A 14,263-nucleotide genomic window follows, 5' to 3' on the forward strand; every position below is an offset into this window, starting at 1 on the left:
TAAAAATACTTGCCGAAAACCACTTTTTGAACTCAAAATTTCAAGGTATTTTCTATTGAAAAAATCAAAACAAAAGCCACCATTCTGAAAAAAAACCTTTTTTCTTTTATTATATTTCCAGTGTACAGTATGTCAACTGACGTGACGTCAGGCGAGATATCTCGCCTGCAGTACTCAGAAGGTTAAACAGTATTTAATTTTATTTAATCACGTTTTCTAACTTTATGACAAGCAGCTGGCAGTATACTACTAAATAGTAGACTGGCCTCACGGACATGCAAATAGCGCTTGTTTACACCATGAGGCGGATCAACAGAACAAAACTGGTCGAAGAAATGTTTGGTTCTAAAAATCAAGGTGTTGAGAATGAGCACCATATTTAACACCTGCCATCCATTGCTCAGGATTTACTGGCCTAATCATCCATGTTAGGTCCGAAAGAATCCTGTCATTGTTAATTACTAGTTTTGTAAATATTACTTGCTATTTTATGGACCGGCCTCGGTGGCGTAGTGGTTAGGCCATCGGTCTACAGGCTGGTAGGTACTGGGTTCGGATCCCAGTTGAGGCATGGGATTTTTAATCCAGATACCGACTCCAAACCCTGAGTGAGTGCTCCGCAAGGCTCAATGGGTAGGTGCAAGTGGTTTACACCTACATAACTGGTTCAACAAAGGCCATGGTTTGTGCTATCCTGCCTGTGGGAAGCGCAAATAAAAGATCCCTTGCTGCCTGTCATAAAAGAGTAGCCTATGTGGTGACAGCGGGTTTCCTCTAAAAAAATAGTGTCAGAATGACCATGTTTGACGTCCAATAGCCGATAAGATTAAAAATCAATGTGCTGTAGTGGTGTCGTTAAATAAAACAAACTTTACTCCTTTTTTTTGCTATTTTATGGAGTATTTTCATTTAAAAATAGAATGGGGGAAAATTTTTTTGATAAAAATAGTATATATAGAAGGGAGCGGGGGAATGTTTGATAAAAATAGTATAAGTGAACATTTATTGGTACATGTACATTGTAACATGTATATTTTATAATGTTTCAATATGTCCCATCCCGAATTATACTCTCAGTTTGAATCGTAATATTTCATTATCAGGCTTTCAGCCAGAAAAGAATTTGAGGGTACCAAGCAAAAACAAAACAGACAATAAATGCCCGTCAGAGGGTAAAATGGGTATGGTGCTATACCCAAAAAATTTGTAAATTTTAATTTTTTTTTATTTGAGTTAACCTTTTGACAAAATTACTCTTGTCATTAATATATTATTTTCTTAAACCTAACACTAAACTTAACCCATTTTCTTTCTGGGGGAGGGCCCCCCCCCCCCCCCCCCCCCCCCCAATACCCTGTTGACAGTTGTTGCATTCAATTCCATAGAGCCATACTCAAAAATTTCTTTCTGGCAGAAACACTGCTATTACATTTAGATGATTATGTGTTTTAATGTTTTGAAACTGCACAATGCATTTCATGTACCTTGACAATTTTTAAACAGTAGTTTTCTTACTATTATCTGTTAAGAATTATAAAAAAATATCCCAAGATTGTATGGTACATAATTTTACCCCCCATGCAGCAGCTCTGATTATCAAACTGCACTACTACTTCCAGTGATGAAATTGAAGTAAAATAGTTGAATATTTTCATTAGAAACGTGATAATTAACTGAGAGATAATGAAAGTAGCCAAAAAAACCAACCCAAAACACACCATTTCATTGGCTCGATTAGGATCTGATAAATGACCTAGTTACCTATAAAGGAAATAGATTGCATAAATTTATTTTCGTGTAACCCATAAATAGGTTATACAAATGTGCAATTATCAGAGGCATGCAAAGCAATTGAAAAATGGTTGCTACCTGGCTGACTTCTGGGTGGCAAATAAATGAAAAAGGGAAAAAAAAACCCCAAAAAAACCCCCATAAATGTGAAGCCAGTCAGAGATTGTAGGCAGATTTTTAATTTTGTGAAAATAAGGAAGAAACTCTTGGTAAAAAGAAATTTGCAAATACTTAAAACTGTCCGTCTTTAACCTCTTTCACATTGTAAAATTCTCTCAACAGCACTTTGATTCCCTTAATTCTATTTGCAGCCTTTTAGACACATTTTAAGACACCAAAAAACTAAGAAAAAATCCTCTTTTCCCCCTCCCCTCCCCCCCCCCCCCCCCCCCCCCCCCCCCCCCCCCCCCCCCAATTTCTGCTATAGTTTGTAGTTATTGATTGAACTTTTGGAATTGCTCATTGCCCATGAACGATTTTGGCATGATTTCACTTCAGTTAACAACTAACCACTTCCACTTGTGCACTGTCCGAACATTTTAGTAACTTCACGTTTGACCTGAGGCTGGTAAAGGATGAATGCCTAGGTGGATGGACTATACTCTATTGTCAGTATCAAGCCTGTCTGCTGCAGTTAATTAACTTGCACATGGGTTATTAAAGACAGTGAAAAGAAGCACCAAATCACTAAGATTGTACTTCTCGGAGTTTAAGTTGACATTATTGGCTGTAGATTCATCAAATGCAGTACAGATAAGTAAAAAACTAAGAGTACAATACAGTCGAGCTGTTGTCAACCACCTACGGAAGGTAACATCTAAGTGTGGCCTTCTTAGACAGGTGGTTGCTTACTACAGGTTGGTTTGTGTGTCATGTGATTTTGGAAAATGAAAAGATGTCTTAAGACAGGTAGTGGCTTAATTGAGGTGGCCACTTCAGCTGGTTTGACTGTACATTCCTCTTGAGTTAACAGTCTGAGTTTGTCATAACATTAAATAATAATAGCAAAGCTGTGATGACTTATATACTAATACTGTACAGTCATGTATATGCAGAATAATAAAGGAAAGGAATGCTTGTTTATTGGCACCCCAGCACACGAGAGAAGACACTAACTGTAGATCTATAAGATCACTGATGATTACCAGCAAGTGATTTTGTTCCAATGTTTTAGTCCACAGGGTAGCACACAACATAAACTCTGTTTTTAAAGTCAAGTGGGCAATGTGAAATATTTTGTTTTTGTGGTTCACAATTTTCGTGCAAGTCAAAAATCATTTTATATGCATGAATTATATTTTTGGGTATTCTTCATTAAGCTCTGTCAAGGTGAATAGAAACTGAATATACATGATAATAAAAGCCAACAACAATTGGGTACATCTTGCTTTTATGTGTCTTGAATATAGCCTTGCCAATCACCAGTTTATTAGGACCTTAAATTCTGATAGTGTGTTACTTACTATTCACAATTTTGATATGTTTTATTCTTCATGGGATCTTGAATTATGTGCGAAATAGATTTGTGTGAAAAACACTAAAATTAAGTTTCTGCAAAATAAAGTATTTTACAATATGAACAATAATAAAGGATTGATGTTGTGCTGTATAACAGTAAAATAATTGTGCATGTATATAGCAGACACAAGCATAAGAATTTAAATATTTAAATTTATAGGTTGAGAATTTGTTTTAGTAGGTGACATATTTTTCTTTTTACTTCTGTTTTTTCTTCTTGTTTTTTTTAAAATCTGTTTTTCTTGTATCTTATACTGGTAATAATTATTAGTTAAAAAAAAAAAGAGTACTAAAAATAAAACTGATATTGATTTTCCTGCTGGTAACTGGCGAGGCATGAAACTATTTTTAACTTGGTGAGAGTACTATTAATGGGAGTAAATTTACTGTCTATATATACATGCACATCTGAATCTTTAATTTATAGGACAATGCTAAGAATGTACATATATTTTATTGCTGTCAGTTGTTCTCACTTCCAAGTGTAGATGCACGACACGCCCATTGTGACAATAAATATACACCTATATATACACACACACACACTGTACATGATTGCTTGTGCACATCCAACTGACAAGTTTTATCGTACACATACAAGCATGATGTTATCCATCCATATCAGTATTCCTATTTGTTTGGTGTTTGTGTGTGTGTGTGTGTGTGTGTGTGTGTGGTAACGTTCTTGTCCTACAGCAATCATGTGTTGATGTACGGCATGTCATTTCATCCCAACAGTTTATTACTGTTTAAGATTAGCTTACGTCATGTTACAAAATCTTTCAGATACGTTTGGCGCAGTGTATTTATTTATATGACACACATAAAAGATACCTTAATTACTCATTTCCTTGTAGCTAGGTTTCGAGAAGCTTATTCACATTGGGCGAATAATTTTTAGATTTCTGAAGTCGTGGCTGGAAAAACTAAGCCAAAATGCAATAATGTACATGTATTATTATTATTTTTTAAAAGCAAGCTTGAAATAAATTAAGAACAAGAAAGTAGTATATTCAGTTGAATTGAATGACACAACCCCTACAATTAAGAAAATGTCTACTGAAACAAAATCGAATACGCTATAGACCACAATAATGTACATGTATTTAAAAAATCAAAAACTAACTATAAGTAAATTAAGAACCAAAACGTCATATATTCAGTTGAATTGAATTAAATTTTTAAAAAATGTTTACAGCAAAAAAAACCCACCTCAACATGCTATGAAAATAAAATAAAATATAGACCAGAGATAAAAGTGCCGATAATAATTATCATTAAAGGAAGGGACAATTAAGGTATTTGGCCTGGTATGCATATTCAACGATATATAACGCACATTATCTCGCCTTCATGTAAAATTCTTTAATATCATTGGTTGTTTTTCATTGGACAAATCCCTTATATCCCTGTAGGTGGAGCCAAATTCTCTTATACCGCGTCTGTAATTTCCAACAGTTTCCAGCCACCACAGTTAATGCTAAAGCAATAATTAGATTATAAATAACATTGATAATCAATCAAGTATACATAATTAATTTTATTTTTACTATAAAATTCACTATTTCAATACATTTAAAAGCTGCAATGTTGAACTCAGCCACCTAATTATGGTTGTGGTGTTATTGTATTAATGCGCGATTAGCAATATTCTTGTTTTTTTGTTGTTGTTTTTTTTTTTTTTTTTTTTTTTTTTTTACTACATACATTTCTGATAAAAAAAGGTTATGTTTTTTTTATTATTACAAACATTTGAAGTTAAAAACTTGTTTATCGATGGAACTATTTTTCGTCACTGGCAAGTGATTTCGATCGCGTCAGCGTGGTACAGCTACATTAATAAATTGTTAACAATTATTGTCTGGCGTTATTTTGATTATTTGGCTATATGGTTTAACATGTCGGCAAGATAAATTCATTGTAGAAGCATCTCGGGGTAAAAGAACACACAGAGGGTACATAAAAAGCCATATACCCCTCGTGATGCTTCTACAACTTATATTATTGCTTAATATCAACAAGTATAATCGTATAGTTAATTAATAAAACGCTTAAATGTGACGGCTATTATATATAACGGGCACAGCCATTTTGTACCATCCCAGTGAATACGCCCTCTGGCGAGCTGGTGGTTACGTAATACCTAACGTGTCCCATCAGGAATTAGTTTTTGAACTGAAGAAACAAAACATACCTGATTTTTTGCAGATGCATCGCAATGTTCTGTAATAATATCCATCCCAGTAAGCCTCCATTGCTGATTGCCGTGGGCTATTGCAGGGGTTGATTACATGTGGTGGTTATATACAGAAATAATTTGAAGGTACGTAATAAAAAAAATAAACCACAAGTGCCCCTACTAGGTAGTTGTGTTTTGAAACACACATACACACAGGGATCTACATTAACCTAGCTACCTTCCGTTCTCCATTAAATAGGGAAAGTGATAAAGTGTTTAAAAACAGCAACAACAACAATGAAATGTTGAAAAAATTATTTTAACATTGGTTTAAATATACTTTTGAAACTTTTAATTATTTTAAGTTTATCATCGAGTGATAGTTTAACACGGCGACGTTTAGCTGGATATTCCGTCATGTTGAAAATTGATATCAAAATAAAACATCTTTTCGACCATGCAAAACCAACGTCACTTTTGCTTACTCTTAACCTTTAGACTACTGGATTAATTTTTAACAAAAACCACGTTGAGTGGGTACAAGTTTATAATTTTTACTCACATATATTCACTTAAATGTTTTATAAATACATGAAATAAAGTTCACATATGAATCGGTAAGTATTATTTTCGTGTCTTTTTTAGTAATTTTTATTATTTTAGATCGGCTAATGGTGATTAAAATTAGGCAAAAAATCTAAAACGTTGCGTTTACTTACGGGCATTTGTGGCCAACTGTCCAGTATTTATGTCCATTATTCCCGATAACAGTGGTTTTCTGACCAGAATTTTTTTTTAAACCCGAACTAAGATTCATATTGCAATATTTGGTAATTTTCGTTGTTGGTAAAACGATCAAATTTATTATCAAATTAGCTGTCACAATCAGCTATCGATCCCTGAAAATGACCGCGACGTGCCGCCATTGTTGTCAAGCGAAAATACTTGCCGAAAACCACTTTTTGAACTCAAAATTTCAAGGTATTTTCAATTGAAAAAATCAAAACAAAAACCACCATTTTGAAACATTTAACACTTTCCCTATTTTATGGAGAACGGAAGGTATTTCCGTCCAGGCAGACCCCTGAAAACCGGACACCTCTGAAAACCGGACATTTTACTTGGTCCCATGGATGTCCGGTATTGAGGGGTTTCACTGTATTTCCGTTTCCGGTGAGTGTCGTGTGCATAACGGCGGGAAATATGAATTGGGGAATGCACTGTATACAGTGTACAGTATATCGACTGGCGTGACGTCGGGCGAGATTAAAAAAACCCCACCAAAAACTACATTAATGTTTTGTTTTGGGTTTTTTAATTTGTAATTGCTATAAAAGGTTATAAAAAATATAAGGAAAACAACAAACAAAAAACCTTACAGCCCCTCAACCAACTGGATATTCTTTGTCTTTGCTTTAACTCACAGAGTTAAAAATATGATAATGGGGTAATAGGTTCATGCTTACGTGCCAAAAATAGAACAGCATGACTACATTTGCTAAATCCAGTGTGTGTAATAGGCTACTGTAAATCATGATATTAATGAGGTGTACATGTACTTTTAAGATTTTACTTTAAAGTGCATATTGTAATCGATGGGACTAGAACAGTCTAAGAATATTAAGAACACTTATTTCATACTAGTAAACATCTATGATTTAGACTAATCTATTTTGACAGTCAGATTTCCACAGGACTCGAAACAAGATTGTGGTTGACCGTTGTATGTTAAAGGGACTCTCCAGAGTTTTCTGCCATTGTAAAATGTTTGTGACTTACAGAACAAGTAAAATTACACGTTCATTTTGTTTTTTCATGTTAGAATATAAATATCTGTGTTTCTGGTCATCCTAATGTTTGTAGTAACTAAAACTTCATTTTACTTCCTAGTACTTCCTAATTTTTCATATAAATGTACAAAATTATTGAGAGGTATAATAGACTAGTCTTGGCTTCTTCAAATACCATCTACAGTAAAACTTCTCAAAACCGGACCCTCTATAAACTGGAATTCCCTCAAAACCAGACATTTTTCATAGTCCCTTTTTTAATATATGTACAGAAGAGAACCTCTCTAAACCGGATACCTCTTAAAACCAAACTTTTTACTTGGTCCTGAGGGTGTCCGGTTTAGAAGAGTTTCATTGTATATACAGACACTGATATTCTTAACAACAAAACAAAACAATATTTTTATTGTGGCAATATAAGCGTGTTTTACTGGTTCTATTGCAACAATATAATAACATTTTTCTCTCTTTATTTTCTTCTTTTTTAAGTCAAATGAAAATGAAGTCAAACTACTTTTATAAAATTATAAAATAATTTGTCAAAAGCTTTTTGTGGTAGATACAATGTACATACATGCGTTTCTATCAAATATTTTATGGGAAAAGCTTTGGCTTATGAAAGCAAGATAGTATGCACACCCAAGATTAAGATACTTAATAAGCAAGGATCTTGAATGTGTGATGGGTCTAGCGACGTATGGTTTAATGGGTTTTTCTTTATAGCAGGTCTCCCGCTCCAATGGAAGCAGCTCATCTTTGTGTTCGTTATCTCCATGCCACAAGTAGCCCACTGATTAAGCTGTTTGCACTTCATTAGACTCCTCTTAGTAGTAGGTTCTCTACTGTTGCCATGGAAATTTGGACCATTTTATTCACGACAGTTTGCTAATTTCTCACAGTTTTCTCCGGTGCATATATATGTATCCATGGTATGATTGGTGAAATGTAATTATCACATTAGTACTTGTTACTTCTGATGTTAGAATGTTGTTTATTAAAGGGACTGTCTTGAGTGTGCAGCCAGTGTAACATATTTATGACTAACAAAGTCTTTTTTTTTTATGAATAACAGGCCTCTCCATTTCAAAATAGCAGGAGAGCAATCCACTACTCTCCTGAATATGATCCCAGGCGAGAAATACCAAATAAGGAGAGCAATTTCAAAAATTAAAAATAAACAACAAACAAATTGTGTATAGCTTTATTTAGAATGATAGTTCTACAAATTTTCCTTTCGCCATTTTCAGCTACGATCTAACGTCCACTAGTGTATGATGAAAACATACCCTTAGTGAAAACAGATTTCTCACGCAAGCATGCAAAATGTTTCTGTTGCGTTCTGTTGCAGTGATAGTTTAGTGTTAAAGAATGAAATGGCTGTTTTAACAATATTGCCTTAATTGGTTTACAATTTAAAACAGTTCTTCAAGTCATGACTTTTTTCAACAATAGTCTATAGCAAAATGATTGAGGCGAGCAATAAACTACTCACCAGTTTTAAGTTTTAGGCGAGTATGAGGTGCGTGGGAGTCGCTGCTCGCCTCTCACAGAGAGGCCTGAATATATTAAGTATATTTTCTTGTCTGTAATGTCAGTATCTGTATAAACAAGGTGTTTGTTGTTATCCTAATGTTTATAGTAGCTCAAATTGGATTTTAACTTCCAATAATTTTGTATACCTGTTTAAAAAAATACATATCACGAGGAAAATTAAAAAGGACTAGAAAAAGTGTGTTTTGTTTTAAAAAATGTTTTTAATTAATATGTAATTTTAGTTGCCAAAAAACCTGTTAGCCTCATCTTACAATGGCTGCAAACTGAGGATAGTCCCTTTAAATACATAATAAAATGTGTGTTAGTGTGTATTCGGCATTGAAGTTGTTGTTTTTAAAAATGGGGGGTGGGGGGGGGGGGGGGATTCTAGCAGAATTGTAAAAATTATGTATATATATGTGTGTGTGGAATATAAATATTTTGTGATTTCATGTCAAAACCTGAGAAACTTTCTTTCAAACCTCAAAATTTAGATAATCTTACGATGGCAATGTAGTATAGACAATAGAGTAAATAGCTATTAATGCCATTGAAGGTAAATTTTACAATGTTCAACTTTTTTTGTGTGTGTATGGTAGCATTGCTTATTGCTGTAGTAATTTTGAAGGCTGGTCTTTCTGAGAATAGACATCTCTATTTTCAAATGCTTTTTATTAGTATAATCTGTGTTACAGTGCACCAGCTGTTTGATTTCATTGTAATAAAGACAGGGTTTAACAGAGAGCATTATGTTCAGTATCGCATTGCAATTCGCTATACAAATTTCTTAGAGATCACTACTCAATTTTCAACATATCACCAAGTGTCGCTAATCAAAATAAAAATAAAAAAATGTCTGTTTTGGGATTGTCAGATATTTGTCAAAATTGGATATCTGTGATGGGCAACAGGATTAAATAACTTGTCATTATTGTTTCATCTCAAGTGACAAAGTCCAGCAGTGACCGCATTAACTGTTACATTTACATCTACACGTAGTTCCAACATGACGTTTTGAGGTTATTTTTTTATTTGTTCAACAAATCAGTTTATGATAAGCCAGACATTTAATTTGAATCGCAGAATTCACATTTATCCCTATTTTCCCCTATTTTTAACCGTTTAAAACAGAGGTTCTGGTTTCACCTGACAGTGTACATTGTGAATATATATCCAGCATGCATATAGTTTCATATTTCTGTGTTTCTAGGTGGTTTTATTCACTTGTTCCTGTATGTATGAGCAAGGAGATCAATACACAATAATAAATTAATGGCATATAGGCTGAATATTCGCTTTTCACACATGATCGACTTGAACCTGTTTCCATACGGGAAGGAGGACACATTATTAATAATTAACAGCAAATTCTTAATTTTACAGTGTGTAGATTAACACGCTTGAAGAATTGGTTTAGTGTAGAAAGCCCACACTGTAGGTATTAATTTTACATGCTTAAACTAACATACACAGATAATTAACAATTTCTTGTAGGTTCATCAGGTATAAAGAAAAAAAACCCTGTTGTGTGGATTGTGAATCTGCAAAGTCATCATCTCATTTGTCTGAATCTGTTGTAGATTACTTACATAACAGGGACTGAACTTTAAAATTTATCACCCTCGTCATTAAAAAAAAAAATTGGTGTGAGTGAAATGGCCCACCGATGACTGTTTGGTCCTGCCTACGGATTTGTTTTTGAAAAAGGTGACTTTTGCAGCAAATAAATATGACTGAAAGGTTATTTTGTTGAATGTGGACATATTTTAAATGTATAAATGTTAAATACTGGCAGATAATGTACACCAAGTATATTAATTTTGCTGTTGTGAGGAGTTTTACTTATGGCAGTAATTTTTATCCAATGGCACAAAAGTGATGTTGGTGATGCTCCCGGCCTACTGCAATTTATATCTTATATTGTCATTGGTGCCATTGTTAAGTTTGAGTCGTGCATGTAGTGAAAATTTATTTTTGTAAATTTTTCCAATTTTGTGAACATGCTTTTTTCTTTCATCTTTCAGATGGCATTCCTCAAGTTTACTACTTCGGTCCATGTGGGAAATACAACGCACTGGTGCTTGAACTGTTAGGCCCCAGTTTGGAAGATTTATTTGACCTCTGTGATCGCAAGTTTTCGCTCAAGACTGTACTCATGGTCGCTATACAGTTGGTGTGTATTATTAATGGTTTTCAACATTATCAATTAATTGTGCTGATAATATGCAATTCAGATTTTAATTCTATTTCTCAAACAGTGTTTTGGCAAACTCACAAGTAAACTTAATGTTACTTTAAATAGATATTTGAAACTTTAAATATTTGAGTGTATTACACTCGTTCAATTGAATCTTGTGCGGTGTATGTCTTATAGAATGCTAATACTAGGTTAAAGACGTAATTTTACCAATAGTGAGGGTTTTTTTTTTTTTACCAAATGTCAAAACCCCCAAATGTTACAATTTCTTCATTTTGTCTACTCTGATAGGTATGTATGTAGTAAATCAAAAGATGTTTTTAGATATTTAATGTAGAAATGTCACTGAACTCATTTATAAGGAACACCTTAGCACACTAAAAGTATTTTTGGATACTAATCCATTTAGAGAGAGTCTGAGATGTTAATATAGAACATTGTTCTGTACCTGAGAATCTTCTAGATTTTGATGCAGCAAATTGTGTTCTGTAACTGAGAATATTTGATATGTTATGGTAGCAAATTGTGTTCTGTACCTGAGAATATTTGATATGTTACGGTAGCAAATTATGTTCGGTAACTGAGAATATTTGATATGTTACGGTAGCAAATTGTGTTCTGTACCTGAGAATATTTGATATGTTACTGTAGTATGTTACTGAAGCAAATAATTGTGTTCTGTGCCTGAAATTATTTGATATGTTACGGTAGCAAATACAGTTCTGTACCTGAGAATCTTTTAGATTTTCAATAGCAAATTGTGTTCTGTACCTTTAAACTTTTTCTTTTTCTCCTTTCAGTTGTCACGTATGGAATATGTTCATTCTAAACACCTCATATACAGAGATGTGAAACCCGAGAACTTTCTTGTGGGAAGACAATCAACCAAGAAACAGCATATCATTCATGTTATTGACTTTGGACTGGCCAAAGAATATATAGATCCTGAAACACATAAACATATACCATACAGGGAACACAAAAGTCTGACGGGAACTGCACGCTACATGAGTATAAACACACATTTAGGAAAAGGTACATGTTCTAGTAGATTGATCCGTTTGTCTACTTAAAGGCCTGTGTTCACAACACACTGGGCTGGACATCGCTCAGTAGTAAAGTGTTCGATTGATGCATAGTCAGTCAAGGATTGATCCAAGTTGCTGGGCCCTTAGGGCTATTTCTCATTACAGCCAGTGCACCACAGCTGGTATATCAAAGGCTGTTGTATGTGTTATTTTGCCTGTGGGGTGGTGCATGTAAAAGATCCCTTGCTACTAATTTAAAAATATAACAGGTTTTTTCTAAAATTATATGTCAAAATTACCAATGTTTGACATCCAATAGCCGATGATTAATAAATCAATGTACTCTAGAGATGTCGTTAAACAAAACAAACGTCTCCCTTTTTTAAGGGTTTGTGTTCATAACACACACAGTGTTATTAAGTAGACCATAGTTTCTCAGTTGGTTTTAGCGATATTAAGTGGACCGTAGTTTCTTAGTAGGCTTTAGGGAAATATGAAACCAAGGTTTCTCTTGCATCAGAATAATTTATTTCATTAGTTACGGGACCTTTGGGGCCTACAGTGATTGTCGGATGTATGTTTGCAGCAGTTTGTCTAACTAAGTAAGCAACTCCTACATTTGCATTTCTTGGTGAGCCGCACATTTATTCTAGGACATAAACAGCAGACTGGTCATTTTTAAAGCAAAATCTATTCGTATGCAAAATGACCACCTCAGCCCTACTGGGAACATTTTGGTTTTTTAATTTTGATAGGGATCATTGATTAGCAACTACTGTTTAACAGTTCTGAATTGTGCAGCGATCTCTGAAACTTTCATAGCAGACAATGATTTGACGATCAATTTATAATTTGCAAGAAAAAGTAAATGACACAATAAATCAGAAATTAGAATGCCATTACTATGCTGGACCCCGTTTTACGAAGCGATCTTAGCGCTAAGTTCACCTTAAGTACATATGTTAGCTATGCACTTAAGGTTATTTTAGCGCTAAGATAGTTTTGTAAAACGGGGGCCTGGATTTTTTAAAGTATCGTTAAAATCTACTTGCTTATAGATGCTATCCTTATTAGTTTATACGTTAAGTTAAGTTTGTTTTGTTTAACGACACCACTAGAGCACATTGATTTATTAATCATTGGCTATTGGATGTCAAACACGGTAATTTTGACACAGTCCTAGAGAGGAAACCCTCTACATTTTTTCATTAGTAGCAAGGGATCTTTTATATGCATCATCCCACAGACAAGATAGCACATACCACGACCTTTGACATACCAGTCATGGTGCACTGGCTGGAACAAGAAATAGCCCTATGCGTCCACAGACCGGGATCGATCCTAGACCGACAGGGCCCTGTTTTACGCAAAGTGATCTTAGCACTAAGTTCACTGTAAGTGCATAACTACTGTAAGGTGATGTTAGGGCTAAGATCGCTCCATAAAACAGGACCCAGATAGATAAACAGTACATCTGCCATTACACAAAACTATCACATTGAGCGGATGTTACTGGTTGTAGTGCACTGATCTGTTTACTGTTTCGCATTTCTAGTGTTGGAAAGATTATCTTTTTTAAAATATTGTTGGTCACGTGATGGACTACCAGCGTTTTAAATTGTCATTCACTAAAGTGGATATATTTCATGGTTAATTCGCCAAGAAGCTACCTTAAATATCATGTCCCGTTTATAGATCAGTCATGTTAATTAAAACATGAACTTGGTTATTGACTTGTTGACCAAATCGCTAACAACTATTTGGGTCCATCTGAACTCCTGGACTACCTTCGACTAATAACGGTCACCTCCAGCTATCGGGTAACTGCTAATATTCCATCCTGGTACCTTGTGATTTATGTATTGAAGCGATAACCTTCCCAGACATTTCACATGTATATAAACTTGAGGACGGTCCATAAATGTCAATGGTTTTCATAATCCTAACAATGTTAGGATTGGGTTTGACCCCCTCCCCCTCCCCAAATCCTAACATAAAAACATTGATATAATGTGTACTACAAGATGACAATTGTAGAGAGCGCTGCCACAAAAACTAGCCCCCAAAATACTGATGTTATGGCCTGAAAAGCAATCAGAACATGGCGTTTACCCCCTCCCCCTTGTTTCGAATTGTAAGAAACATTGACCTTCGATGGACCGATGTTTTACCTGAAAAGCAATCAGAACATGGCTTTTACCCCCCCCCCCCCCCCCCCCCCTTCCGA

At 34.6% G+C, this 14,263-nt stretch overlaps 1 protein-coding gene across 8 annotated transcripts in view; it reads left to right on the forward strand.

Moving 5' to 3' along the window:
* The window catches only part of LOC121385226 (casein kinase I-like), a 74,495-nt gene that overhangs the window by 32,457 nt on the left and 27,775 nt on the right, over positions 1 to 14,263 (forward strand). For all 8 annotated transcript variants that reach the window (XM_041515829.1, XM_041515838.1, XM_041515812.1 and 5 more), the window contains 2 exons: positions 10,836 to 10,984; positions 11,809 to 12,043. In XM_041515829.1, the coding sequence (XP_041371763.1) occupies positions 10,836 to 10,984; positions 11,809 to 12,043 (384 nt within the window). The remainder of the gene's footprint in view (positions 1 to 10,835; positions 10,985 to 11,808; positions 12,044 to 14,263) is intronic.

Source organism: Gigantopelta aegis, chromosome 2 (genome assembly GCF_016097555.1).
Source record: "Gigantopelta aegis isolate Gae_Host chromosome 2, Gae_host_genome, whole genome shotgun sequence".
Taxonomy (NCBI): Eukaryota; Metazoa; Mollusca; class Gastropoda; order Neomphalida; family Peltospiridae; genus Gigantopelta; species Gigantopelta aegis.